The 26,381-nt window shown below is 36.2% G+C and overlaps 2 protein-coding genes and 1 non-coding gene across 5 annotated transcripts; 1 reads left to right on the forward strand and 2 right to left on the reverse strand.

Annotated features, from left to right (window-relative positions):
• The first annotated feature begins 556 nt into the window (after positions 1-556).
• LOC131333482 (cullin-1-like) lies at positions 557-6,989 on the forward strand. Its single transcript, XM_058368023.1, has 8 exons — positions 557-679; positions 2,211-2,367; positions 2,503-2,602; positions 4,675-4,857; positions 5,097-5,144; positions 5,265-5,468; positions 5,608-5,685; positions 6,629-6,989. Exons 1-8 carry the CDS (start codon positions 622-624, stop codon positions 6,707-6,709), a joined length of 909 nt encoding a protein of 302 aa, XP_058224006.1. The 5' UTR covers positions 557-621; the 3' UTR covers positions 6,710-6,989.
• An 8,094-nt stretch (positions 6,990-15,083) lies between these two features.
• LOC131333983 (cullin-1-like) lies at positions 15,084-23,578 on the reverse strand. Of its 3 annotated transcripts, XM_058368845.1 has the most exons (9): positions 23,445-23,578; positions 22,705-22,848; positions 21,505-21,604; positions 19,531-19,707; positions 19,346-19,393; positions 19,067-19,270; positions 18,907-18,984; positions 16,553-16,639; positions 15,084-15,610 (listed from the first exon to the last, which is right to left on the reverse strand). In XM_058368845.1, the coding sequence occupies exons 2-9, from the start codon at positions 22,836-22,838 to the stop codon at positions 15,542-15,544; spliced, it is 897 nt and encodes a 298-aa protein (XP_058224828.1). In that variant the 5' UTR covers positions 22,839-22,848; positions 23,445-23,578; the 3' UTR covers positions 15,084-15,541. The 3 variants fall into 3 exon arrangements, with proteins under 3 accessions (XP_058224828.1, XP_058224829.1, XP_058224830.1); XM_058368846.1 differs by having other exon boundaries at positions 22,705-23,578; XM_058368847.1 differs by lacking the exons at positions 22,705-22,848; positions 23,445-23,578 and adding an exon at positions 22,282-22,687.
• Positions 20,139-20,245, reverse strand: LOC131334963 (small nucleolar RNA snoR100). The gene has a single exon (XR_009202361.1). It is a non-coding gene; the product is annotated as a small nucleolar RNA snoR100 (small nucleolar RNA).
• Positions 23,579-26,381: the final 2,803 nt, after the last annotated feature.

Here is a 26,381-nt window from a genome sequence, read left to right on the forward strand (position 1 = left end):
TTATTTACATTGAAAGTGACTCCCAACGGCCCAGCAAAGTGCTTTCGCAGTTGCTATTCTTTCCGATCTCTACGCATTTCACCGCTATGTGTATGTATATATATTTTCACTCTCTTCTAAAAAAAGAAGATGATGATGATGAAATTAGCCATGGTCATGTCATATGTCATGCCAATGCACAAGTATAAACATGGTAGCCCCACTACAGGAGGCAGATTCTGTGGGGCCCAATTGAGGAAATTCATGTGGTTTAATTAAATTCATTTTTGGGGATTACTATAATCAAACCCTAAACCCAACCTATAGATACATGGTCCATGGATAATACTATATCGAAGTAGACCCTGGTTGATAAGGAGATAGTACTTAAAGGACTCTCTCTCTCTCTCTCTCTCTCTCTCTCTCTCTCTCTCTCTCATCCAATCACCACCAGGTGTGCTTTATAGACATTGACAAATCGCTGACTCAAAACACTCACCTGGCGTAATCCTCGAGGGCCAAAGTACCCCTCTCTATCTCTCTGTGTATATATATCTGTCTATCTCTCTATCTCTCTCTCATCCCATCAGTTTTCTTCTTCTTCTCTCTCTAGATCTCTCTCACTCTCTCTTTTCCAGCACAATGCAGCCTGAGCAAACAGTTTCCAACATGGAAAACAGACCGAACAGGGAGCAATTGGGTGAGATTGAGACAACCCTTCTTCTTATTCATCATCTGATATGGAGGGGTTTTTTGTTGTTGTTTTTCTGCACTTGTGTTTTCTTTCTTATTCTGATTAATTGTAGATGTCAATGCTCTCTCTCTCTCTCTCTCTCTCTCTCTCTCTCTCTCTCTCTCTCTCTCTCTCTCTCTCTCTCTCTCTCTCTCTCTCTCTCTCTCTCTCTCTCTCTCTGCATGTGTGTTTTTTGCTCATATAAGAAAAGATCAAGTAGGTATATGATGATACATATGTATCTAGGGTTTTCAGTTGATTTATTTGATGTTTGATTGTTTTTATCAACAAAAAAAAAAACATTTGATTGTTGTAAAAATGTTTTTATTTTTATTTTTTATGAATCACTTGGTCATGCACCAACTTTTTTGATTCATTTGACTTCTTTGGATTTTTTTTGGATAAATCAACTCCAAATTAAGGAAAAAAGATCAAACGATTATACATGTTAACAAGGGGTAGTAGATCTTTGTTGTTGATAAATGTGTGTGAGAAAAAAAGTTTTTTTTTTTTCCAAGTAAAAAACCAAGGAACAATTTACTAGATCTTGATGTACTCTTTGTTGAGTTTCTAATAAAAAAAAATTTCCAATCAAAAAAACTGAACAATTTACTAGATCTACCTCTCGTTTGATTTTCCTCTTCTAATTTTGATTTTGTTTGTTCCTTTACCCGTCTTTTGTTTTCAAGAAAAATTTGAATTTTTCTGTGGTTGTGTGTTGCATTGCAGGATCGGATCGGATTGGACTCTCTCGCTTAATTGATTGATTGAAAAGGAGAATAATTTCATTTAAAATACTGTTTCTTTGTTGATGTACAATAAGATTTGCATGGAACTATTTTAATTAGAAATTCATAGACCTTTCAACATTTTTTATAGGAAGAGCTTGTTTCCTGCTAGGTCTTTAAGAAATTTGCCAGATCTATGTTTTTGTTGGTCTCTCTCTCTCTCTCTCTCTCTCTCTCTCTCTCTCTCTCTCTCTCTCTCTCTCTCTCATTCATTTTGGTCTATCCTATTCATACTTTTATACCCATCTTGTAATGCTTGCTTCTTCTGACAAAATAACCCCAAAAAATTGTGTTGAAATTTGCATGACATTAGTTTTATATGCCACTTGGGATTGTCCTTTCGAAATTTGTGAACTTATTTCTGTTCTTAGTTCTCCTTGTGTTATTTTCCCCTTCTTTAAACCCTCCTGTAATATTTTCATAGACATCTCAAACACAGTAATTATGTCATGTGTTGTCGATAATTGCGTAGTCAAAATGATAATGCAACGCGATTCTGTTTCTTCATACGTCTATCGTGTCTTGCCTCTCGTTGTTATCTTAGTACAACAAAATAGAAATTCACGATTTTCTTAATGCATTGTTGTGTCCTTCTATGTGGGATTTCACAATGAGAACGATTTTCCATCGGTGATTCTTCGAAAAATGAATAAAATATCTCTGTGTGCTTTGTTTCTTCTGATTAGTCTCTTGGCTCTGTGGGAAACTAGAATGCTCGTGCTTTACCGAGGACGATTGCAAGCAGCACGATTTGACTCCAGACAAAAGGTTCAGCATCATGGAGGAGGCTATCGAGAAGGTCAAAAGACTTGCGGATGGCACAGACGTGACCCCGTTCTCCTCGGAAGAGTACATGATGTATTTCTCGTATCCTAAAGGAAAGCGTAATATCGTTTAGTTTTGTTATTAATTTGATTGCATATTAAAACCTCTCAATAGAAATAATGTCAAATTATGATCAATCATGTTTCTGTGTAAGATTTCCTTCAACTATTTTCGTAGCTGCGCGTTCTTCTTCTCTAGCATCCGCTTCTATGGCAGCTATACGGGCATCCTTTATGAGAAGTTCGTTGCGGCTTTGCAAGACAACATACTTGGAGTGGTGAGTTAAATTCCAATTACTACGATCTATAATCTATAATTCAAGTCATATGTATGCAAATGTGCTTGAAACATGTTTATTCAATTTCACTTTTACGTGCTAGCAATGATCTTTGATGTTAAATGAGTATAGAAATGCTACGATACACAGCCCGCAGTTGGGTGCAAACTTGTGGAACCCTAGCGCATTGTATTAAAAAAACTAGAACAATTGGATACAAAAGTGCTAACATCTGCATGAAACATGAAATTTGCACTTACGTTTATACGAACAAAAAGTTTCGAGTTTTTGTCTTGACGTTATGTACTTTATGCAAATGTTTTGGATTCCTATGCAAATGCTATGCATTTTAAGGCGATTCAAGAATGTGAATAGCACGCGCGTTAAGATAGAAATGCGTATTGCGACACTTCCATGTCAAAACGATGTATATCTTGATGTGTTTGAAACTGCATACCTCTCTCTTAACCTAGTTTTTTTTTTTTTTCTCGATAAATGAAAGAATTTATTAAAATCTCGAAAGGGTACATCAAAAGACGGTTGATAAAGCATCACTCTTAGAACATACGACCCAACAAAATCGAATCCATTGCTAAGAAGCTCAAATGCTTGACAAACAACCTCAAAAGATAGAGAGAGAGAAAAGAAAAAAAAAACATCCAATAAAGCATTGGATTACAGCCAAAATGAAAGGAAAGCCACTAAATTAGAATCCTCCTAATTCTTTCTAAACACCCATTTGAAGTCATCATCAATGGGGTACTGCTTATGTTAGAATTTACCTTTAATCCAAGAAGCCATCCTTAAGTTAGAATTTTCCTTTCTCTAATTAACCTAGTTGGATATGTAGTCCCTCACATTGATGCTTAACTGAAATCCACTTCACATGGAGAAGAAGCAATTATAATGCCTTTTATATCCAGAAACATTCACCTCGACTTACCCCTATCGAGTTTTCAATACAATCTCATTTCTTCGCTGATTGAAAAAAATGTTTCCCTCGACTCGTCTTTGTGCATTTATGCTTTTGTGTTATTTTTAGTAGGACATTTAAAGGTTTATTAGAATAGTAAGAGATCCAAGAAAGTGGATGATTAAAGCTCTACCAAATTCAGAGAGACTGAGTCTAACTTTCAGTCCTAAGTTCTGAAATCTTGCTGGTAAAATCATGTTTACTAGATCTTGAGAACAAAATGTTTGGTTGGCAAAAAGATGTTTTAGCGACGGATTTGATCATGACGGATGATTTTTTTTTTGGTGACATTTGGAGAAGAAAAGTGATAGATAACAAAGAGATAAAGAGTACGTAGCACATAAATGGCGCCAATGAGTACAAACACATAGTCGAGAATGGGGTTGATAACGTAAGGTTGCCAGTTTACATATTTGGATTCTATATATAGCTATATATTTTTTCATCCGCAAAGAAATATTTTATTTATAAAACTCGCTAAGGATATATCGAGAGGGTAAAGCAAGCATCTTTGAGAGGGGAGAGGCCCCATCCCCATCCAATCATGTGCAACCTTAAGTAAAACTATCAAATTTGGAAAGATAATATATAGCTATATTAGTATTACCTAGCATTTTTTTTTTTTGGGTACTTCGGAATAAATTAAAACTAAACGAGCGAAATGTTATGCAACAAATGTGCGATCATAAGAGTTACATCCATATTACCTAGCAATTTAATGTAAAGTGAAGTGGGTAGAAAAATGAAAGAAATTATAAAGATTTTTCTTCACCTTTAATCCTGTTCAAGTGTGTGAATTACTATTGCATTCTTGCCCAGATCTAACAGCCTTTTCATATGAAAAAACCTGAAGATAATAAAAAACAAACCTCAAATTCGACTTTTGCATATTTAGGAATACAAAAGCGTATTTATTATCGTCTTTTATGTTCTTTTTTATGATATTATTCTCGATTTAGTTGATTAAATCATTAGAAATTATATAGCTTGTGTACATACATAGTACTGCCGTATAGATTTGTACAACTAATCAGTGGCACTTGGGCCATTGAATCATAAAACAATTTTGTGATATTTTGTATTCTTCCCATCCCTGCAGATACTGCCTGCTCTAGATGGCAAAGAGGATGTTCCATTGCTGATGGAGATCATGGACCTGTGGTCAAAGTACAAAATACTCGCTCATTGGCTTCTGAGATTTTTCGAGCCTCTGAGGCCTTTCTGTTCTATAACTAGAGGCGCTAACATAAGTGATGTTCCGTACAGGCTCATCTGCGACGGGGTACGTTTTCTACATAAATATAGGGCGTGCTTGCGATAGTTGCAGATACAGAATTTAGATTTTAGCTTCAGATTCTGCTACAGATTTTTCGAGCCTCTGAGACCTTTCTGTTCTATAACTAGACTATTTTTTAGAAGCTAGCTAGAATCTAAAATCTGTCGAAATAATTATTCGCAAACACCCACATAAACGATAGAAATATTGAAAAGGTTTTTTTAACTTCTGTATTTGAATCTCAGGTCTTTGATCCAATGTGGAGTAGGTTCAGAGGGGCAGTGATGCGTTTGGTTTGTCCCATTCTTTTTTATGGATGTTATTATTATTTCCCCCATGTTTTATGAGATACAAACAATTAGGAGTATATATGTACAAGTTTGACTAGTTTTTTTTTTTTTTTTCCGGTTCAGATCAATCAAGAACGCGCTGGGATCATGGTCGACAGGGACATAATCAAGGCCGCGATTCGACTATTTGTGGAAGTTGACGATAAGGGGAAGAGATTCTATTACAGGAACTTCGAGCAAGTGCTGCTGACGGACATCCATGCACGATATGCCAAATTAGCTCAAGATTGGATCTCGGATTGTTCGTTTGACGAATACATCGGACAGGTTTTTCTTTTTTCGTTTTTTGCTCGGCAAATACATTAAGAAGTTTACATGTTTGGTAGCATAATAGACCACCTAAGTATGAGAGTAGAGATGTTGTGAATGTAAAATTTTTTTTTTATTTTTCCTAAACATGTTTCAGGCTCTGGATTGCATAGAGATGGAAGAAACAAGAATGGTTTACTACTTACCTCGGAACACAATGGCAAATGTGATAGAGGTAACACTTTTCCACCTTCCTTTACTACACCAAGAAGGAATTTTATTGGAAATATTTCATTGAGAATTCTGTTTTTCTGTTGTAATAATGTATTAAAAACGCGTGAAAAATGGCCAGTCAAAAAAAAAATGTGCGAAAAAATGATCGTAGTCAGTTATTTTTGTATTTGAAATAACTTTGGTAGTCATGATCTCTCCCCTCTCACTGTGGGGATCCAGTTGGGGATAGAAAAGGAAACATGTGTTACAACAATATTTCACTGTCTACGTCGCTACGATATATATGCATCATTTAGATTTTCTAGAAATTTATATCTTTCGACCAAAATTCGTACAATACCAATTCAAATCCATAGCATTTGTACAAAAAAAAAAATTAATTACATTTGAACAAAATTCATAGCATCAACTTTGAATTTGTTTGTTTCTTTTGCTCAGCAAAAGAAAGGATATTATTGATCAATGAATGAGCGTAGACAAACAAAGATTAAAAGAGAATACAACGGCATCACAACCAACAAAACCAAACCAGCTTCACAACAATAACCTCCTCACTTAGAAGTAAGCAGCAACATCATCAAACTTTAGTAGCAGCTCGCAGTAGCATCACCAGTTTTAGTAGCAGATGTAGTAGTATCAACCTTTGTGACTTAAGGCTTGGTTTGGTATGTAGCATCGTTAACCTTGAATTCATAATGTCGATGTTTTGAACATTGTCTTGACGTGATGCATTTTATAATCAAATGTTACGTATATTCATTTAAATGTTATGAGTGTGCATACACATACATATGTTTTCTATGCAAATGTTTTGAATTTAATGTGTTCAAGGGACAACGATATGCAAACGGTGAACGCCCAAAAAAAAAAGGTGTACGTTGTTTCCCTTTCGGTAGTCGTAATAAAATGCTACTTTCTTTGTCGATGGGAAAAAAATGTTGCAGGCCATGAAGTACGAGTTTCTGGAAAAACAAACCAGGAGCGTCGTGGAATTGCTCTTCCGAGGCTGCCCCCGCAGTCGCTAAGTTGCCCAACGAGTGAGCAAGCTGCATGTTGTTTGTTGTGGTACTTACCATAGAGTGCTGTAACAAAATACAGTCTAATAAATCAAGACAATGTTGTGTGTTTGTTGTTGTTTTGTACTTAAAAGGGAAATGCTTTTTCCCGAGGTCTGGTTCGCCGAAAAACTTAAGCTTTTGGGACAGTCGGCGACTTAATAGTACTGTACCCGTATCCGTAATGGACTAGTTTAAATTTGGCATCTAATTAAAAGCCATGATAATAATTGTAGCTTGCTGTTTTACATTTGCGATTCTTGCATCACTTGAAGCCCTATTGAATAGGTGGAAATGTCTAGATGTTGTTGGTATTTATATCGTTGATGATATTCTATTGTTTGCCAGATCTTTGCTTTCATTATAATGCTTTAGATTACTTGCTAAAACAACAGAGCTCTCTCTCTCTCTCTCTCTCCCCTCGAAAAGGAAAAGGAAAAAGGATCTTAAAGTTCTTTTAATGGCCTCTCCTATTGAATGCATTACTCCCTTTTGTTACATACCTATTCTGATGATGCTGATTGGGCTGATGCTGATTGGGCTGGTGACCCCACTGATCGTCGCTCAAACATCGTCTTAATCCACTATACAGGATTTGTTTCCTGTTTTTGGAATCCAGCATTGTCTCTCGTATAACTACGCATAAAGGTAGACAGGATTTTAAGCTGAACCAAACTCATACCTTTAAACTCTTCTGACGAAAATCCATTTTAATTTGCCTAGCATAAGCCAATATTAACTTCCGAAGCCTTCGTACTTTGAACCACAACCCAATTTATAAAGTCTTGAACCAAAACTCTTTTCATCAAGCTCTATTAAAAATCTCCATTGTTGATCTGTACTTGCAACTTTCATGTTAGTTATTTTTTGCTAGACCATAGAATATTACTAGTTAAGTTAGATTACTACAAGGGTATCGACCTTGTTCCATCAACTTAAACCCACAAAGTATCGGTGATGGACCCAGGGATGGAGCATGGGAGAGGCCAGTAGGAGCGGTCGCCCTTGCGAGAAGAAAAAAAAACTATACTACTATTATATTAAAAAATAAATTTTCTATGAAAGTATATAAAGGTTCGCCCCCCTCTTTGGAAAAAAAATCAAATAATGGTAACCTTTGAAATACAAGAATACCAACATTAATTTCTAAAGGCTAAGGGTTAAAATATAGCAAAAAATAAAACTTTGAGAGTCAACATTGCGAACAATCAGTTAATAAAACTCCCAATTTTTCACCTACAAAAATCCCCAATCGCAAGTCTTTGAAGTCAGCTTCGAGAAAATAGTATAGCAGGCCGAGCAAAATGGCTCGTGCCACTTCTGAATATGGTCCGGTATCCCGATCAACTCCGAGTCATTTTACCCTCATTGTTCAGAATGCCGAAGGCGTCCAGAGCCGAGGGTCCTGGTTAATTATGACTCGCTTAATCGCCTCGGCCGCCAGCACGCACGCGAGCGGGAAATGCGTTCGGTTGGACATCCTCCGATGGTCGCTCAACACGCTCAGTGCTGAACGAGCGTAGCCATTATTCCAGCTCATCTGCGTGGGAACAGCAACCGTGACAATGACGATGGTTGTTACGTCATCCAAATGGTTATAAGGATAACAATGGGGGCACGTGAAGGTGCCAGCTCATCCTACAAACGGTTACAAAACCCTAAATGCGACGTAATTAAGAGTGACATCAGCCGACGCGTGTCGAGCGTTGGTGCAATCTTAGGGATCAAGCTAAGAGGTTCCCTATAAATATCCCATTATGCCTTCTTGTTAGAGGTACGCACAGAAAAAACCCTAACTCCTAATTCCCAATTTCTCTCTGCAAGTGAACTGACTCTTGCACCGGAGGGCCATCCCGGAGAACCTCCAGTGTGGTCTTTAGTCATGCATCATTTTGCAGGGTGAAGAAAGAGATTAGAAGCAGATCTCGAACTCACAGTCAGAAAGCATAAACCATTCGGAATGGAGCCCCACAAATAGGAACAAAGGAGAATAGAATTTGGAAACCCTAAGTAATCTTGGTGAAATCTAAGTTGTAGGTATGTTTTTGCCCGGCCCAATCGTTTTACTAGATAAACTGAGGTAAGTTGTTACTTCTTTTGCAATCTACTAGTATATATATGAAAAACATAATAAGTATGGTGTAGGTTTTTTAGTTTTATTATATTTACGTTATTATGCATGTTTATTTTTATTTTTTGTCTCGAATACATTGTCGCCCCTTTTGTAGTGAAAGTCCTAGCTCCAGCCTGGACCAACTAAGCTAGAAGCTCAGGTCTACAACTTTCAAGTTAAAACTCACATGTCTAAGCCCAAAACTATCTCAGCAAAAGAAAGCATTTTCATGGATACTCGATCACAGGAAAAGATAACCGATAAAAGTATCTTAACTATGTACATAAATTCCAACTATGTTGACATTGATAATCTAGATAATCATATGCAAGAAAAACAAAAATAGAAAATATCCTACGTGGTGTAATTTGTTTCCTTTTGGGGTTTTCGGTGGTATACGATTGTCTGATCTAAGTCCTTGGTGCCCACCTAGTTGGGAATGAAATCTTGACCCTTGATTGTGATATCGTTGTGCTCGCTTTTCAACCTTTGTAACCATATTTCAAAGATTGTTTAAGGCTCTGTTCAGTTGTCAGGAATATTGTATCGAAAAGTTATTCTCAATTAAGTAAAGTAAAATAAAGGAAAAAGATATCTATTTTTCTGTGAGTGTTCATTTGACAATTTTTTTTGCAGGAAAACTAAAGTTTAGTGGTTCATTTGCCGGGAAAAGACATTTATGAGAAACTTTTTTATTTTTATTCCCATGGCTAATTTTAAATAAAAGTAACTTTGAGAGCTAAATATAATAAGCTATCAAATTTCAAAAATTAACACATACGGAAAATGTATTTTATCTAATGCAAAGCCTTAACATGAAATGAAAAAATCGACTTGCAATTCCCTATTCAATTTGCTATATTCTGAATGATCATGCAAATCCCCCATTTAAAGTGACATTTTCTGATAATCAACCGTACAAATGAAGTTTAAAAAATAAGTAGATGATAACTAAATAAATAAATATTAAACAACCACGTTTGATTAGTTGCTAATGGAAAAACTCACTGAAAATTAGTTAGTACAAAACAAAATTGAAGACTAAGGACAAGATAAATAATTAAATACTTCCAAAAAAAATAAACTACCAATCTTTTTTCACAACAATTATGTAATGACTCTGATTTTCGATAAATAAAAATTTCGTTAAATATTTGAATTTTATTTTAATTACTTGGATTTGTTTTTAAAATTCTTTTTAATTTCTATTAATTCGTCATAATTAGATTTAAAGCTTATAAAATTATATCTTTTCGCATCAAACAATCTAGTCATTTTCTAAAGACAAGTATGCTTGTAGAAGCACTTGTATATTTCTTAGTGAGTGAGATAAAGTCTTAAAATTATATTTCTTGGCTAAAAATCCTATATTGCAAGTAGAATTAGCTTCTAACCAGTTAGTTAGAGAAACCTAGTTACCATTTCAACTTAGTTACATTCTCTTAACCCTAGATGAACCTTGTGAACCTTTCTACACCCTAATTGAACCTCTTCAACCCTACTAGTAAATCATTTCACTCCCATGACTAGTCCTTTCAATACTTTATTACATCTTCCAAGTATATCCTTATCTCATTACCCATTGGGTAATAATTTGTAGGGTAATCTTCATCCTTTGAGTAATAGGAATAAGACTTGCCAAAATTCCATAAGTACATAAAACCCTTCATCATGTCCTAGACTTATCATGCATGCAAGCCTAGAATAATAGCCTTGAACCTAATTTTTCTTCAAGGACAACTTTCCTAGATTTTTCCCTAGGTATATATAAGTGTATATATATACTTCTAATACTAGAGAGAGAGAGAGAGGAGAGAGAAGGGAGAGGCCGAGAGAGAGAGAGGAAGAGAAAGTGTGTAAGTGTGTGCATGTGATTTGTTCACTCTAGCAAGCAACCTTTTTAGCCAACTTCACACTCAAGCTTGACAACTCATTACTAGGCTTCTTTAAACATAATCCTAACCTTTTATTTTGTTCTTTCTTTCAAGCAATCCCTTCTAGGACAAGACAAGGCCATACCTATCATAATTGCCCATTTACCCATTGGACAATAATTGCTAAGAAAAATTTTATCCCTTGGGTAATAGAAGTTAGTCTTGCCAATGAAAGCCAATTTTTTTTTTTTTTTGCTCGGCAAACGGAACTTTTTATTAAATTCGACGGGGTACATCGATCAAAAACAGTAACTATTACATGAAACTATAGAGCTATATCCAACCAAGATTGGATAGGAACACCTCACCGACTACCCTCCTTGTCTACCTCACCCTACATTTTCACTTTTCGGATCCCGTTCAAATATCCTTTGAAGTCCTCAACCGTGTAGAGCTTGATGTCAAATTTGGCGTTCATCCACATGGCTACCTTAGTTTTAATTAGGTCCGCCACCTCCAGAGCCTCAGTTGTTACCCCGTTAAAGATATACTCATTCCTCGTTAACCAAATTGACCATAACGTTGCAAAAAAACACACTTCCCAAATATTTTTCTCCAAGTTTCGGAATCTATTCCCAAACCACCAACTTGCTAACTCTTCCAATGATGAAAGCCAAGATTTTTGCTATAAATAGAACCCCCCCCTCCTACCATTCAACTCACACCTTCATCTTTCAACTTCTCTCTCTAGAATCCTTGAGTTCTTACTTTTTTCTTCTTGTTCTTGGGTTGTTCTTGAGTTCTTCCTAAAGTTCTCCAAGAAACTCATCCTAGGCCGCTACTAAACCACCACTCGACCACCTTTTCGATCCAAAAGTTTTAGCAATATTAGTCAAGATTTAGTTTCGAAAGAAACCTTTCTCTTTCGAAGCTACCGAAAGCTTACCATAAGAAGTTACTCCGTCCGATAGTCAACTCACCTTCCGTAATCGCCCTACCACCAAAGAAAAACGCTAGATTCTTCCGTCCTCATTATCTCTAAGTATATGTAAAATATTTCTACTCTTTACTCTAAGTATCATCGAAGTTTGTATATTGTTTGTATAATTTGAAAAGCATGAATAAAGATAGCTATTATACTTATTTTGCTAAAGGATATATGAGCATGTTGAATAATCAACCTTTACTTCAATAAACATATGTTGTTTTGAACTTCCCACAAAGGAAGAAATAACGGATTTTGAAAAATAAGAAATTTAACGTTTGATTAAAGTATTCGTATTTTAATCTTTAGGATGATTATGAGCATGTATACATGAATTGTTTGTATTACTTGTTGTGTAATAAAGCATAAGTGATTTTCACTCCAAAGGCGTCCGTACACGTGGCGTTATGCTTTAAAGTGATGATTTGAGCATGATTGGTGATATAAAGTTGGATGATCCTGCTAGTTTAATTTAAAAATTATAATGAATGATTTATGATTACGTATGTGAAAAATCCTATCGCGGAGTCGTTGCATGAAAACGAGACACATAAATCGAGAAAGTAGAAATATGATACCTAGGGTGTGGCTAATGGAATGATGTGATTTGCAAAAGAGAAATGTTTTGAAAACTGCAATGTGGCCGGACTTGGTAGCCCATTATGAGGAGTGCGTGTGTAAACTATTTTCGAAAACCCAATGGGAACCCAGAGCGGCGGAACCATTATGATATACTCGGGAACCTGGAGCGGCGGAACCGAGGGATGAATTGTGGTTTGGTTATCCACGGAGAGGAGCCATTGATTTAATGATTTTCGAAAACCCACATGGAAATCCGAGCCGGCGGAACTATTATGGGATACTCGGAAACCCGGATCGGCGGAACCGAGGGTTTTGAATTGTGGATTGGTTATCCGTGGAGAGGAGCCAATGCCAAATTCAATGTTTTTTTGTGTGCCAATAGGAACCCGATACGGCGGAACCATTGTGAGGATACTCGGGAGACCGGAACGGCGAAACCGAGGTTGGGTGTGTTAAAAACGATTTTGGAAATGTTGATTTGGTTTATGAAATGTGGAAAAAAAATGGTGACATGGTCCACGAGAAGTCGCGTAAGAGAAACCCAGAAAACCATGAACACCAACGTTAGTTTGGATATTGAATGTGGATGTGTCATTGTTAGCTGCTTTGTCAAGTTTGCATGTACTACGTGGAAAACGTTAATTTTATGATCTATTGTTCATAAGTTAAGGGTTAGTGGGTATGAATTATTCTATTGAGCTTTTGTAGCTCACGGTGTTTCCTTTGGTGACCCTGACATATTATATTGGTGGTGACACTGGTATAATGTGTCAGACCGTGGTATAATGTGTCAGACCGTATAGATGAACAGGGTGAACTCTACACCTTGAAAGCTTTTGGAGCCGATGAGCTAGCTAGGATATAGGAACAGACGGAGTAGTAAATAGGAACCCTAGTTTCCCTTCCATGTTTGAATAAAAGTACTTTTGTAATAGTTTTGTTGTAATATCGAGCCAGACTCTATTTAGTTTTTCAATGAAATTACCTTTTTAACGTTCCCAAAATTAGGGGCGTTACAAATCATCTCATAAAGCACCATATTAGTCGAAATTTTTGTTGCTCACGTAAATCTCAAAGTGTCTTTCTAAGAATCTAGTTCGTATTTTTTTGGTATTTGTGTCATTCATTTTTTTTCTTACCCGCCAATTATTTTGGCCCCACAATGGAGAACTTTTTCCGTAACGCAACATCCTATGTTTTTTGCAGGATCACTTTTGCAAGAAAGTAAATCTTGTAGGAAAACTTAAAAACATGTTTCCCACTACTTTCCTGCCAACTTTCCTGCCAACTGAACACTACAAAAGTCATAGAAAAGTTGATTTTCCTATCCTTTCCTATACTTTCCTGACAACTGAACGGGACCTAAGTCTTTTCTTTAGTTTCTCTCTTTTGCTGAGCCAAAAAACGAACGGTAAAAAAAAAAAAAAATTACTATGGCTGGTCCATTTTTAAGTTTTACTTGGAACAAGAATCAATTAGATGCTTTTTTAGACTCTTTTCTATCATCCTTGTCAAAAATATTACTCCCGTCCAAGCTTTGAACCGGAGGTGACAGTCCAAATCTTGACTGCCCATTGCTGCAAACAATGGTTCAAATTTGTTCTAATCTAAACCATTGATTATCCACTGTATGGTCTATATTTGGATTGTTTCTTCCGGTTCAAAACTTGAACCGGATAGGAATTTATCTCTATATATATTGTAATGACTTTAGATAACTACATGGCTGTCATACTAATGATCGATTTAGTTTTCCCAGATAATATTACAGTTTTTGTTCACTTGTATGAAAGGATTATTGTAATTAGCCTAATTATCTTTTTTGGTTCTTCTGTAGCCTAAGAACTTTACTTGCATTCTTATAAGATGACCTCAATTATACTTCCTCCATCCCAAAATTTGTCCCTTTTTAAAATCATTGTTCTTCAAAATATGTGGATTTTCGAAAGTACCCTCTTTTAAAATGCAATGAGTACCTTCTAGACTCTAATGCATTTTTTTTCCCTCCACTTTTGTGTTTGAATTTGAATACGGAATGCAAGGTAAAAATGGAAATAGTTCAATTTTTCTTATTACAAGTCAAAATGGACAAGGAATGTGAGGGCATTCAACAACAAAAAAGATTGACCAAAATTTTAGAATATAGGGAGTATCAAAATGTGATGATCTATTACAAATCCAAGGCCTTATAAGCAGGGCAGGCCCAAGGTGTCGGCGCTTTAGGTCTCCGAAATTTCAGAAAAAATGAGGGCCTCATTTTTCATAAAAAATAAAATCAAATATATTATATTTATATAACTGTTACGTGTTTCAACACAATGTCAATTCTAGCACAAGTGGTCTGTGTGAAGTACGTGAAATTGGGATGGGAGATCCCTGATTCAACTCCTAGGGAGGTTTTCTTTTGACATAAGGTTTTTTCCCCTTTTTTTTCTTTTGGATCTAGGAATAAATAAAATACAGCTCTTATGCCTTTTGCATTCTTATGGTTAAAGTTAATAACATAATTAGTTAAAAAAATGCAGTGTACGAGTGGTATTTCGTTATGTTTGATTTTTTTTCTAATGGTATAAATATTTAAAATTTTATTTTAGTTAAATTACGAAACTAAAATACCATGTTCAATATTTTTACCTTATATTAACCACCTATATTGATTTTTTTTATTATAGAAAACCTAAGGCCTCAATTTTAAAAGTCGCTTTAAGCCTCCAAATTCTCAGGGCCGGCCCTGCTTATAAGTGCAGTTCTATACTCAAAGGTGTAAAGCTAGAGCATCTCCGAAGGAGGTAGCAAAATCAAAAAAAACCCATATTTGAAGTGTCATGTCAGCAAAACACTGTCCAACTGAGAGTAAACTTGCTACACTATGGTGTCAAGAAATGACTCTTCAAATTGCTACGTACCATTGTGTCATTTCTCAACACCTTGGAGCGCACTTGTTGCAAGTGGCTCTTAAACTTACACTTGTATTTCCAAATTTATACTCGGTATAGGAATTTTCTACCTCCCTTGGAGATGCTCTTAGAACAAGGGTACCAAGGTACTAGGACATCGACCCAAAAACAGTCACTTAACATCAACACCCCAAGCAGGGCAACTCCATTGTGAACAAAAAGGAGAATGTACAAAAATACTTAGAGCCACGGAACATGAAGGCAGTCTAAACTTCTAGACCTACAATAGCGATTGTCATTATAGTTCTTGCGAGGTCCCGTACCTCAGTTGCTTTTTTCTGGATACTGTTTTCATTGTAACATTGGTGATGCTGATGTTCCATCTACGAGGCTCATGCTGCTGTATCTGGACAAAAGCTCCTGCAAGATACCTAAAAATTAGGCACAACATCCAGCTACACCATTGGATCTTCTTCTCAGCCAACAACTTCTTAAGAAGTTGATTCTGAGAATACACCAGTTTTTTTGCTATTGGATTCTGCTTTGAAGAAACAGCGTTTACAATCTATTTTGACAAACACCCTTAACAAGCCCCTGGCCCATCCCACAAATTAATAATGGTTGACCAATTATGAAGTGTTTTGAACACTTAAATAGACTCGAGTAAGTGTTGGGTACAGGTGTAGATCTAAGCACTTCATGTAGCAGAGATTCTCAAAGAGAGTACCTCCAACTATATTCCATTTTTAACCAAGGCGGACCAATCAGACAAGCTTCCATTAACAGATGCTCCATTATGGAAATTCTCCAAAAAAAAATTTAAGATTTGCTTAAAAAGTGTTTGGTAATATGTGAGCTGAGGCTGGGCAATCGTTGAATGCATTTTGGCGGTGTTCAAGAAAATCGAAGAAACCGGTACGGTAAACCTATTCCAACCAGAACTAATTGTCCTACTTGACATGATTCTAGTGGTCTGGTTATGGTTTTGAAAACAAATAAGAACAAATAATTTGAGACCGGTAATTGGTTTGATACTTCGGAAAAAAGGATAGAACCGGACCTCCTGTTTGATATCGCTCTATATGAATTTATCTGGGATTATTGAGTTGCCTTATTCGAACCGATAATCCAGTTTGGATCCTACAGTTATGAATTAGTTGGATAAAGCTAGCTTTCATCACAATAGTCCAGAATTCTGTCATAAAAATCATGTGTAGTTTTAGTCTATTTTTGTGAGTTGCTTTAGTGGAGGGAGATTATTAACTATTTTGTGAACTAATTTAGATTTTGAGTGCTAATGAAATTCCTATTAACTTTTTGGCCCAAATCTATGAACTACTCAGTGCATAAGGTGAAGAATACCTGATATGCTGGTAAATCTTGGTTCTCAGCCTTCTGCTTTTCGATCAGCTTGCTTGCAGTTTGGCCCATCAATTGCCATTGCAGAACCTGCAAGTTAATCAGAGTGAACTGAGTCCATTAATGGACTTCGTCTCGTGTTAAATGATACAAATAAGTGGGAAGAAATTAAACTGCCTATAACATCTCTATCACATTAAAACCATTGACTATTTTTCCAGGAGAAAATTGTTGCATCAAAGAGAAGAAAAAAGCAACGATGGAATGCGAGCAGCTTACTTGCACAAGAAAATAGGGCAAGTAGATCGGCAAAGTATCCATCCAGGAAAAAAAATGGAAATTAAAATGGGACTAAAAACCATGGATAGCTATGTTACATGGACTCGGGTGTGGGTGCAAGTCCAAGCGTCGGACCTTCCTAAACTTAAGTCATAGGATACGTGGATATATATCCCCAACTTGGGTACAGGTACGGGGACACATCCTGAACTCTTGTTTGTATTATATATTGCATAATTTTCTCATATTATGTACCGTAAACTATGTTTACAAATGTATTTAAACAAGAAAGGGTTAAGAAAATTATGTTTTTGCTATTTCTCTATTTCCTGTCTATGTGAAATACTTGAATTATCACTTTTCTAACTAATATGATATTCCTTTTCTGTAAGTATCTTAACAAGTAGAGGAGCCGAGTGTCCAAAAGGATACTGGTGTCAGACACATCGACACGGGTACTTGAGCCAAAATAAAAGATCCATGTAACATAGATGGATAGTAAGGGCATGTTTAGAGCCAGATTGTGCATTTTCCTACTTTTTCCATTTGGAAGCCAGATTGTGAGAATGGATTCTCTCAAAATGCATTATGAAAACTACACTTTAGAGACACAATCTGAGAATCGGCTCCTGGAGGAGCTTTTCCATTCCCAAATTCACAATCTATTTTGAGCATTATCCTCAAAATACCCATTCATAATCTATTCTGAGCATTATCTCCCAAACACTACTCTGTTGCAAAATCTATTATGCACATATCTCCCACGCATTCTACTAGATTCATAATCTATTCCGTCCACAATCCAAAACCAGTAACTCACAATCCAAAATCCAAAATGCAAAAATAATTAGACTCCCAAACAGGCCCTAATAGTTAATAGAAACGAATAAGGAAATAGGTTCTGGACTATAAAACTTCTAGGTGGCGAGAAAGTGAACCGAATTGGTTCTAGTTTTTGTTTGTACCTTCCTCTTACTTCCTTCTTCCACAATTAGATTCCCACCCCTCAAAAATAGCAATAAGTTAAACATGATGCTTAGAGATGGCAATTCGCCCCGCCCCGCCCCGCCCCGCCCCGCCCAATCGGGGAGGGTTTTTGTTGTATTTTTTGGGGGTCGGGGTAAAATTGATGAAACCCTGTCGGGGTCGGGTTGACGTTACCCCGTTCGGGTACCTGCCCCACCCAGACCCGAAATCATTTTATGCATGAAAAACTATTTTTATTTTGTATTTTTACCCTTAGAACTAAAATACCACATAAAATATTAATTATTTCATCCATTTTCCTTTTAGATAATAAATTTTGGTTAAATTATAATAGTTATTTCATAAAGTTTTATTGTTTGTGCTCACTTATTTTAAAATCTAGATCATATTTTCTCAATAAATTTTAAAAAAAAAAAATGAGGGGGTCGGGGCGGGGGTACCCATAAATTACCCGGTCCGGGTTCGGGGCGGGGCTAAGTTTCGGGTCGGGGTGTGGCAAAACCCATCCCGCCCCGTTGCCATTCCTTGATGCTGCCGTCATGAACCTCAAGGGAACCTCAGTTAAGTGATGCCTTGATTCAAAAGAGCATTCATGCAGTTAAACTGTACCTAGAGTTAGATTTTTTTATTCACCTAGACTAGATTTGGATTACCCAACTTTGATTTGAACTAATATAGAAGGGTCTAAAAGAACTGGGTGATCTCTGGATGCTATCTATGAGAGTAACGGATGCCTTGAAATCAAATGTGGACACCCAAAACCTAGAGTGATAGACACATAAGTTAGCACAAAGGAGGCAGCTCCAAAGCATTTCATGAGCTTGTTAAGTACTTGCATGTCATTTTTATTAGTTACCCCTAAAATCCATACTATCTCATTAGGCTGTAAAAGAAAAATCAGTACTCAGTGGCGGCTCCATAACTTTTTGTCAGGTTAGTTATTAAACATTTATAGCCTACATCAAGTAAGAGAAAGCTCTTGAACTTAAGAACAAGCACAGCCAGCACAGATAAGATTGCAGCATTAAGTCAAAGGAGCACAACTTGCAAGAACACTCAGGAAAACAAATGCTAAATACACGAAACGATACCTGCATCAGCTTCTCCACAGTAGACTGCTTTAAATACTCACTCACTCTCTGTATCTCCTTCTTTAAGCACCACTCAGCCTAGAACATTCAGGAAAAATCTTTTAAACGTGTGATTTTGCTGGTACATCTTTTGTCAATGCACAACTGATGCAGTAACAACCTCCTTAATGTAGTCGACACATGAATAGAGAGCAAGCCACTCTGAAGCTAATCTTGAGTAGTAACTAGAAGTATCTGCAAGTATCGCCCTCTCATAGTCATCATAACAGTAAGTGTCTTTTCCAATTCCCATTTCAATAAAAAAGGTTGAGATACACTTTAGCAAGCTCCTATCAGTCGGATTCTCAGTGCGATCCTGATTGATCTGTACACAAAAACGCAGATAAATACAGCAAGGAGCCAAGGACAGTGGATGAAACTCAAAGTCAACTGAACATACAAGTGCAATTGCAGCATCCTGAAGCTTTGGGTAGTGTGTATTGCAAACCTGAAACATGAAATCAGATCAAATAAAATACAGTATACAGAGGGGGGGAAAAGTAAAAGAAAAGAGGAGTAGCAAGTTGACAAGATGAAAATAGACATTGGAAAGATACCCCACGAATGTTATGATGATATGTTTACCAGATCGCGGAAGCAACGAAACGAGACATCGCAGAGTGATGTAGCAGTCCTATAAGGCCGATCAATGTATAAAAAGAATCCTCCCAGACACTTAGCCATCGATTTATAATTAGCCCACATGCTTGTAAGTTCTTTCAACAGAGAGGCACCATTTTTGCCCTGTAAGGGCGGCAGAACCTGAAAGCATAATCAGAAGAGAACATATAATCAGGATAAATGCTTGAAAGTCGGATACTTGCAAGTACAACCTAGATAATCAATGAGCATATGATGCATAAGCAATAGAGCATATGGAATTTCACTCCATGGGTTTCCCGGGATCAGCTAGTGTAACCTGAAAATCACAAGCTGCATCCCATGATGAGGAGATGCTTGAACGTGCTAGGCCTCTAATTTTGGGCCTGAATCTGAATACAAGTTGGCATGATCCAAATAGAACAACAAACAATAAAAGTAACCTTGTAAGCCCCAATGGATTGGGGAAGGGTGGGGAGGAACAGAGACAAACTTAACCTTCGGCAATATATACACAAAGTGGGTGCTCTCAAAAAGTTTTTACCCCTAAAATAGCTGCCCCCCATACCTCAAAAAGCGAGGAACTAAAGGGACATTATGCCGTGGATCCATGCCCCCAAATCAAAGCTTGAAGGCATCAGAGAGGACAGACCCATAAACCCAATTCAATTTTTGTGCTCATTACATTACTCCTTCATTCAAAATCCAGAGCATTAGATTTGTACAAACCCCATGACTAATTCCCATTGAGAATAAGCACAAGTACAATGGTACTCCTCCCCTCCGTATGCATGTACTGTTTGATTGGGAGTCTGTGACAGAACCGGGAACCCCAAGTAATCCTACCCAAAGGGTCCATTTATTCAATTGATTACTGTGTTGATTCAAGTAATTCTAAACTAGGAATTGAGTTATCCAATTGCTTATGGTGTAGGCTATAGTTTCAAGACTCCAATCTCTTGAAACAATTCTCTTGCATCACAGAAATGGTTTCTAATTTGCCATAAAAAATTCTCAAACTACTGCAGTCAACCAGCAAATTGGATTAACCTGAATGGCAGGCGTCTCCCTTGTGCAAATCAGCAGCCTTGTCAAGCAACATAGACCTAGGGAGATGCAGTTTCTGATTTCAACAGCCATTTCGATATTTCCGACAATTAAAATAAAATTGTAATTGCCCTAGTCGATCAACGAATCCCCTGTCCAAAATAATCTAGTTGACCACGTGAATCCTTTTGCCATTACACTTTACGCAAGCCATAACCTTGGTAAACCATGTGCAGCCACTTATTTTCTCACCACTTTATATAGAGTTTTCTTTGGTCCTTTCAATAGCTTAAATATGAAGTAAGAACAAGACACTTGGAAAGAAACACTAACTCAAATCGCTCAAATTCTTAGCACAAGCAAAAATACTTCTTTCCTTTTACAACCAAAAAAAAAACCATTTGCAGCTGACACAGTAATTAATTGACATGTCTACTAGGAGTGACATAAATGTAAAATATGGAGTACTTATATTCGTATGTACCTACACACATACACACACTATATATGTGCTACTTCAGAGGCTCCCAACGTGAGATTCTTCAAATCCTCTCATTCCCCAGCATGTGCTCCCACTTCTTGCAACTAAGGACAGCACATCAATTTCCAAGCAGGGACACAGGTTGTTACAAACATCTTTCAATATAGGACCACCAACCATATGTAAGTTAAAGGGGAGTACAATAGTGAACCATTCACACAAATTACAAAAGTAGCACAAATTAATCCCTTGAGAAGCACGACAACGTAGTTTGTCAAGTATAACCTCAGCAATGAACTAAGACAAAAATGCCAAGTGTTAAAAACATAAAAACAACCTCAACAGCGAATTAATATAAAAATGGCAACATGTTATTAACCGTTTGTTTCACAATACTACTATACAATATCATGATAATTAAAGATTCTTACCCTTGAAGAAATGCTCTCCTCTAAAGCCCTTGTAAATCTTTGAGAAAGATGCAAAGATTGGTCACACGATTGGTGCTGAATACACATGTAGTAAACACAGCTATAAAGAGAATTAAGGATAAAATTTCCATTGAAATCTAGCAACAGGGATTCTATTTCACAAAAGCATGGGTGTGTGAAGTTTTACTTGTACATCAATTAACAGAAAATAAACAAGAAAAGAACTAGTTTGAATTAATTATCCCAATCTTATTGAGCAGTTTACATGGGTATCTATCTTTCCTGATGTGCTTGGGTAGATGAATCACTATAAATGTTCAAAGGGATGGCACTCTCGTATGTGCAGTAATAGCCAGTTTGTTTTCTACATTCGAATTGTATCAATTTCAATATGTTCCACCAACTTCATGATGCTATTCTAATGTTCCTTCGAGTAGACCAAAGGAGTACAAGAAAGAAAAAAAAAAAAAAGGGAGGGGGGGGGAGAGAATTCTACAGGTTCACTTGGCATTGTACTTTCAGTTTCCTTAACCAGCATGGCAAGACTAAATTTTCTACACATAAGATCAGTTGTTAAAGTCTTTCTTAAATACCAAAATATATATTTTAAAAAACAGAACTAGCAGCTTTTTTGTATTCTAGACTTCTAGTTCACCGGTCACTGCCGCAAAGTTGGAATCAAAATCTACAGATCCACTATTAACAAATCAGCTTTAGTGATTCAAAGCATCGAAGGGAAGGTTAATTGCACCTAGCTCAAATATACATAAAGGATACCACTCCCTAGCTCACTCAATACAGGAATTTAAGTAGATTACCCAGGCACAAGCGGAAACCAAGATAGAAATTAAATTGGACATAAACATTACCTACCTGTTAAAAAAGTGAAAACATAAGAATCACAGAAGGAATACTCTTCAGCTACTGTGTTAATAATCGTGATGTTAACATACTAAGAGAAAAGTGCACATTGTCATAACTCATAACTCATCACCAATGCGTGGAAAAGATAATGTAGGACAAAATGGCCAATCTATAAATCCAGGACTAACAAGTGGACAGAAATAAAGGATTCAGAAATTACCAAATTCATTGTAATCACTAATCAATTGGTTTGTTTTGAATATATCACAAATGTTGGAGTATATGGAATAAGACACAAATCAAAGATAACACAATTCAGTTATTCAAAAAGGATACTCATAAAACTTCATATATTCTTCGGCAGTAAAGAGTGCACTAGAGGGATATCCATCAAAAATCATCTTTGCCCTCACAATCCCCTCTTCTAATTTACTCATTCCCTCCTCCAGTGTTATCGGCCTCCCCATCATAGTACTTTATCTATTTCTCAATATCCAAACATTCACATAGTACAGCCATTGTTACCAACAAATTGAACAGAAAGATTCGAAAAACAATTTAACATCGCAAGCATAGACCTCGTGGGAAATTATTAAAGTACACAAGCACTTATATTCGGAGATTTCACATGAATATGACATAATCGGTATATGGAAGACAATTCTTCCACAACTTTCAATAGACACCAATATGCAAGCCTATGTATATTCATAGATACACGTGCATTTATCTATCTCAATGTCGAAACATTCAGATAATTTGGCCATTGAATACCGAATACTGGACAGAACCAACCCAATTTCAGAACAATAACAAACAGAACAAAAATACGGAAATCAATTCAACAGCACACTTAGACCTTACAGTGAAGTATACATATTGCGTAGATATCCCCTATTAATGAGTATTTATATACATTTACACACACACACACACACACACACATATATATATGTATATACACGCGTGTATCTATAGCATGTGAGGAAAGACGATAACGAATTTGAGGAAACTATGGGAGTGAACGCTTGGGAGGAAAATGGAAAACGAAGTGGGGTTAGGGTTTTAGAATTTACTTTCTCTAGGGTTTATTCGGAGGTTTGGAACAAATGTAAGCACTCACTCACTCTCTCTCTCTCTCTCTCTCTCTCTCTCTCTCTTGTCTGATCACAGCAGTGTAGGAGGGAAATGGGGAAATGGAGGGGGAGAATGTTTTTATTAGTAGTACATAGGAGTAGGTGTAGGGTTTGTTTTGTGCGGGATGTGTGGAAGGATAAATTAGTTTTTTTTTTTTTTTAAATAGGGGTGATAAACGAGATAAGCAAGTTTTTTTTTTTTTGACAGGAGAGATAAGCAAGTAGTTGATCAGCTTAATTTGAAATTTTAACGAATTTTAAAAATATGTTCGAGCTTCATTAGTTTGTGAGACGAGTCTATCTCAAACGAGTTTTAATCAATCCAAACACAAGTTGATCTTGAGAAATTTGAATATTTTATACATAATAATCTGAACCAGCCAAGCAGTAGCTTGCTCAAGCTTGATTTGAATTCTTAACGAGTTTCAAAATAATATTTAGGCTTGGTTTATTATGCTACAAATTTGTCTTGAACAAGCTTTGAACAAGTAAACGCGAGCTCAAAATCTTTTCTTTTTCTTTTTTTATCATTGCAAACCAAGCCCGCGGGCTGGAAGCCCATGTTCGATTTCAAGCAAATGTAATGTAACATAATGTTCTGGGAGTAAAAGGATAAGGCTATTAGGCCCAAAGTCCAAGCCCAGATCGATACTGCAAGAGGTACTTGATGCATATTTCAATTCCTTTCTATTCGGAAAATGTTTTCTAGCCAAACACCAGAAAAGAGAAGTATGAAAAAAAAAATTGCATCGAAAGTTTTACAAGAAAAATAGTTGACATTGTAGTATATTTTTTACGATGAAACAAACGGGGCCCTAGTTCACCGCTTCTTTGCGTATGCCCCGACTAAATATAAATGTTAGGTAATGGACATTTTGTCTAAGAGTTTTTGTGATTTTTAACAAAAAATAAAGTGAGACTCAAAACACATTTTGAGGTGTGTATAATTGAGTTTAGATACTCTTAAGTAAATGGTATAATCATTGGAAAAATGAACAAAATTCATTAAAAGATGACGGAGAAATTGTCTCTTAAAATGGGTATGGTCCAAAGCCTTATAGGGGGAGGCCATTTACCACATATACCTGAATGAGGATTTCTTATAGTGCAAATGAAGAGGAATCATAAAAGTAAAATTATAGAAAAAATGTTACTAAGTCGTAAAAGAATTAAAAAAAAAAAAGGACAAGACTAATTAGGCCCCATTTCGCTAACTAAAATAAGTACTTATTTTTTAAATTTAAGATAATGTATTGTGAGAGAATGATCTGTCTTATAAAACGGGAAATAAGTACTTAAAAAATAGGAAAATTTGTAAAAATAGTCCTCCTAGTTTCACCCAAGTCTCATTTTCGTCATCCAAGTATCAATTGCAACTATTTTAACCTTCAAGTTTGGTTTTTATACCAAGTTGGTATAATTGATAACATCTGTCAGCTAAACTGGACAAAAAAAAATCAAATTGAGGGCAGATATTATCAATTGGACCAACTTGGTACAAATTGCAACATTCAAACTGCCATCAATCTAACTTATTTCGTCCAATTTGGCTGACCAAAGTTATCAATAGGACCAATTTGGTATAGAAACCAAACTTGAAGGCCAAAAGAGTTGTAATTGATACTTAAAGGACAAAAATGAAACTCGAATTAAACTAAGAGGACCATTTATATAAATTTCTCTAAAACATAAGAATCTTCGCAAAACGGGGCCAATAAGCTACAAAGTGATAAAGTTTCGTGTTTAGCAAACTTTTTTTAATAGAGATTTTTACCTCTAAGTACAGAAAAGTGACACTTAATTTCCATTAAAGAGATATGGAATACTTAATTACCACTAATTCCACTTTTACAAAAATACATTTACCATTAATGGAAGTGTCATCCTAGGGTTTAAGGTATGCTAGGGTTGTATGGTACCCTAATACCCTTGGGTACCTTAAAATCTTAGGGTACCCTAGGATTTTAGCGTTTTAGGGTACCTTAAGATTTTAGGTTTTAGGATACTCAAAGGTTTAGGGTACCATAGGGTTTAGGTTTAGGTGCTTTTATAAAGCCCTAGAGTTTAGGTTTAGGCACTTTAATAGAAGTTTTATGGTGCACTTTTCTGTTATAGAGTTTTTGCGATTTTGGCACTTTCATAGGATACCCTAGGGGTTTAGGCATTTTTATAGGAGTTTTAGGGTACACTTTTCTATTATAGGGTTTTAGCGGTTTAAGCATTTTCATAGGATACTATAAGGATTTAGACATTTTTATAGGGTTCCCTGGGGTTTAGGCAGTTTCATAGGGTGCCCTAGGGGTTAGGCACTTATAGTGCTTAGGGTTTTAGGCACTTTCATAGGATTTTAGTGTTTTGTTAATTAGATGAGACTTTGTGGGAATTACTCTCTATTTTCTGGACCTAGATGTATAATGCCCTTTTTAATATGGATACGTAGGATTTTTTTATTTTTATTTTAATTACCGTCACCGAGACAAATTTAGAAAGTAGTAGTAGATGATATATTTATGATCCAATGCTTAAAATAGTTTAGAAAGACAAAGAAAAGTCAACCATGATCATAGTTTTAATTAAGTAAGGCTAAACTCGTGCTTAAACAACAAAATCTCTTAACCTTTCCTTTTAACTTCCAAACACTCCAATCACAAAGTTGGCTTTTTTCTAGTTTTCTAACGTGCACTTATGTCACCACGTACATGCACTAAAAGCCCAAAAATTCAACTCAAAATGACTCAGCAGGTGGAAATTAAAAACTTTGATCAAGTAAAGTGTGGTGTCTAATCAGCTGGAGAGAATCTTGTATCAATAAGGGATTGACCAATATATCTCTCAACCTGTCCTCCAGGCGAAAAAAATTTGTATGAGTACTCCTGA

This window comes from Rhododendron vialii, chromosome 7a (assembly GCF_030253575.1).
Source record: "Rhododendron vialii isolate Sample 1 chromosome 7a, ASM3025357v1".
In the NCBI taxonomy this organism is placed as follows: domain Eukaryota; kingdom Viridiplantae; phylum Streptophyta; class Magnoliopsida; order Ericales; family Ericaceae; genus Rhododendron; species Rhododendron vialii.

What these genes read in the sequence shown, in the direction of transcription:
- LOC131333983 (XM_058368845.1), bottom strand. Translation starts at nt 22,838, where the DNA reads ATGATGGGGAGGCCGATAACACTGGAGGAGGGAATGAGTAAATTAGAA. An exon ending in TTCGTTGCTTCCGCGATCTG is followed by an intron (nt 19,394 to 19,530) that starts GTAAACATATCA and finishes TTCATGTTTCAG; the next exon opens with GTTTGCAATACACACTACCC. An exon ending in CTGTGGAGAAGCTGATGCAG is followed by an intron (nt 16,640 to 18,906) that starts GTATCGTTTCGT and finishes ATTAACTTGCAG; the next exon opens with GTTCTGCAATGGCAATTGAT.
- LOC131333482 (XM_058368023.1), top strand. Translation starts at nt 622, where the DNA reads ATGCAGCCTGAGCAAACAGTTTCCAACATGGAAAACAGACCGAACAGG. An exon ending in GAGGGGCAGTGATGCGTTTG is followed by an intron (nt 5,145 to 5,264) that starts GTTTGTCCCATT and finishes TTTCCGGTTCAG; the next exon opens with ATCAATCAAGAACGCGCTGG. An exon ending in TTGACGAATACATCGGACAG is followed by an intron (nt 5,469 to 5,607) that starts GTTTTTCTTTTT and finishes AACATGTTTCAG; the next exon opens with GCTCTGGATTGCATAGAGAT.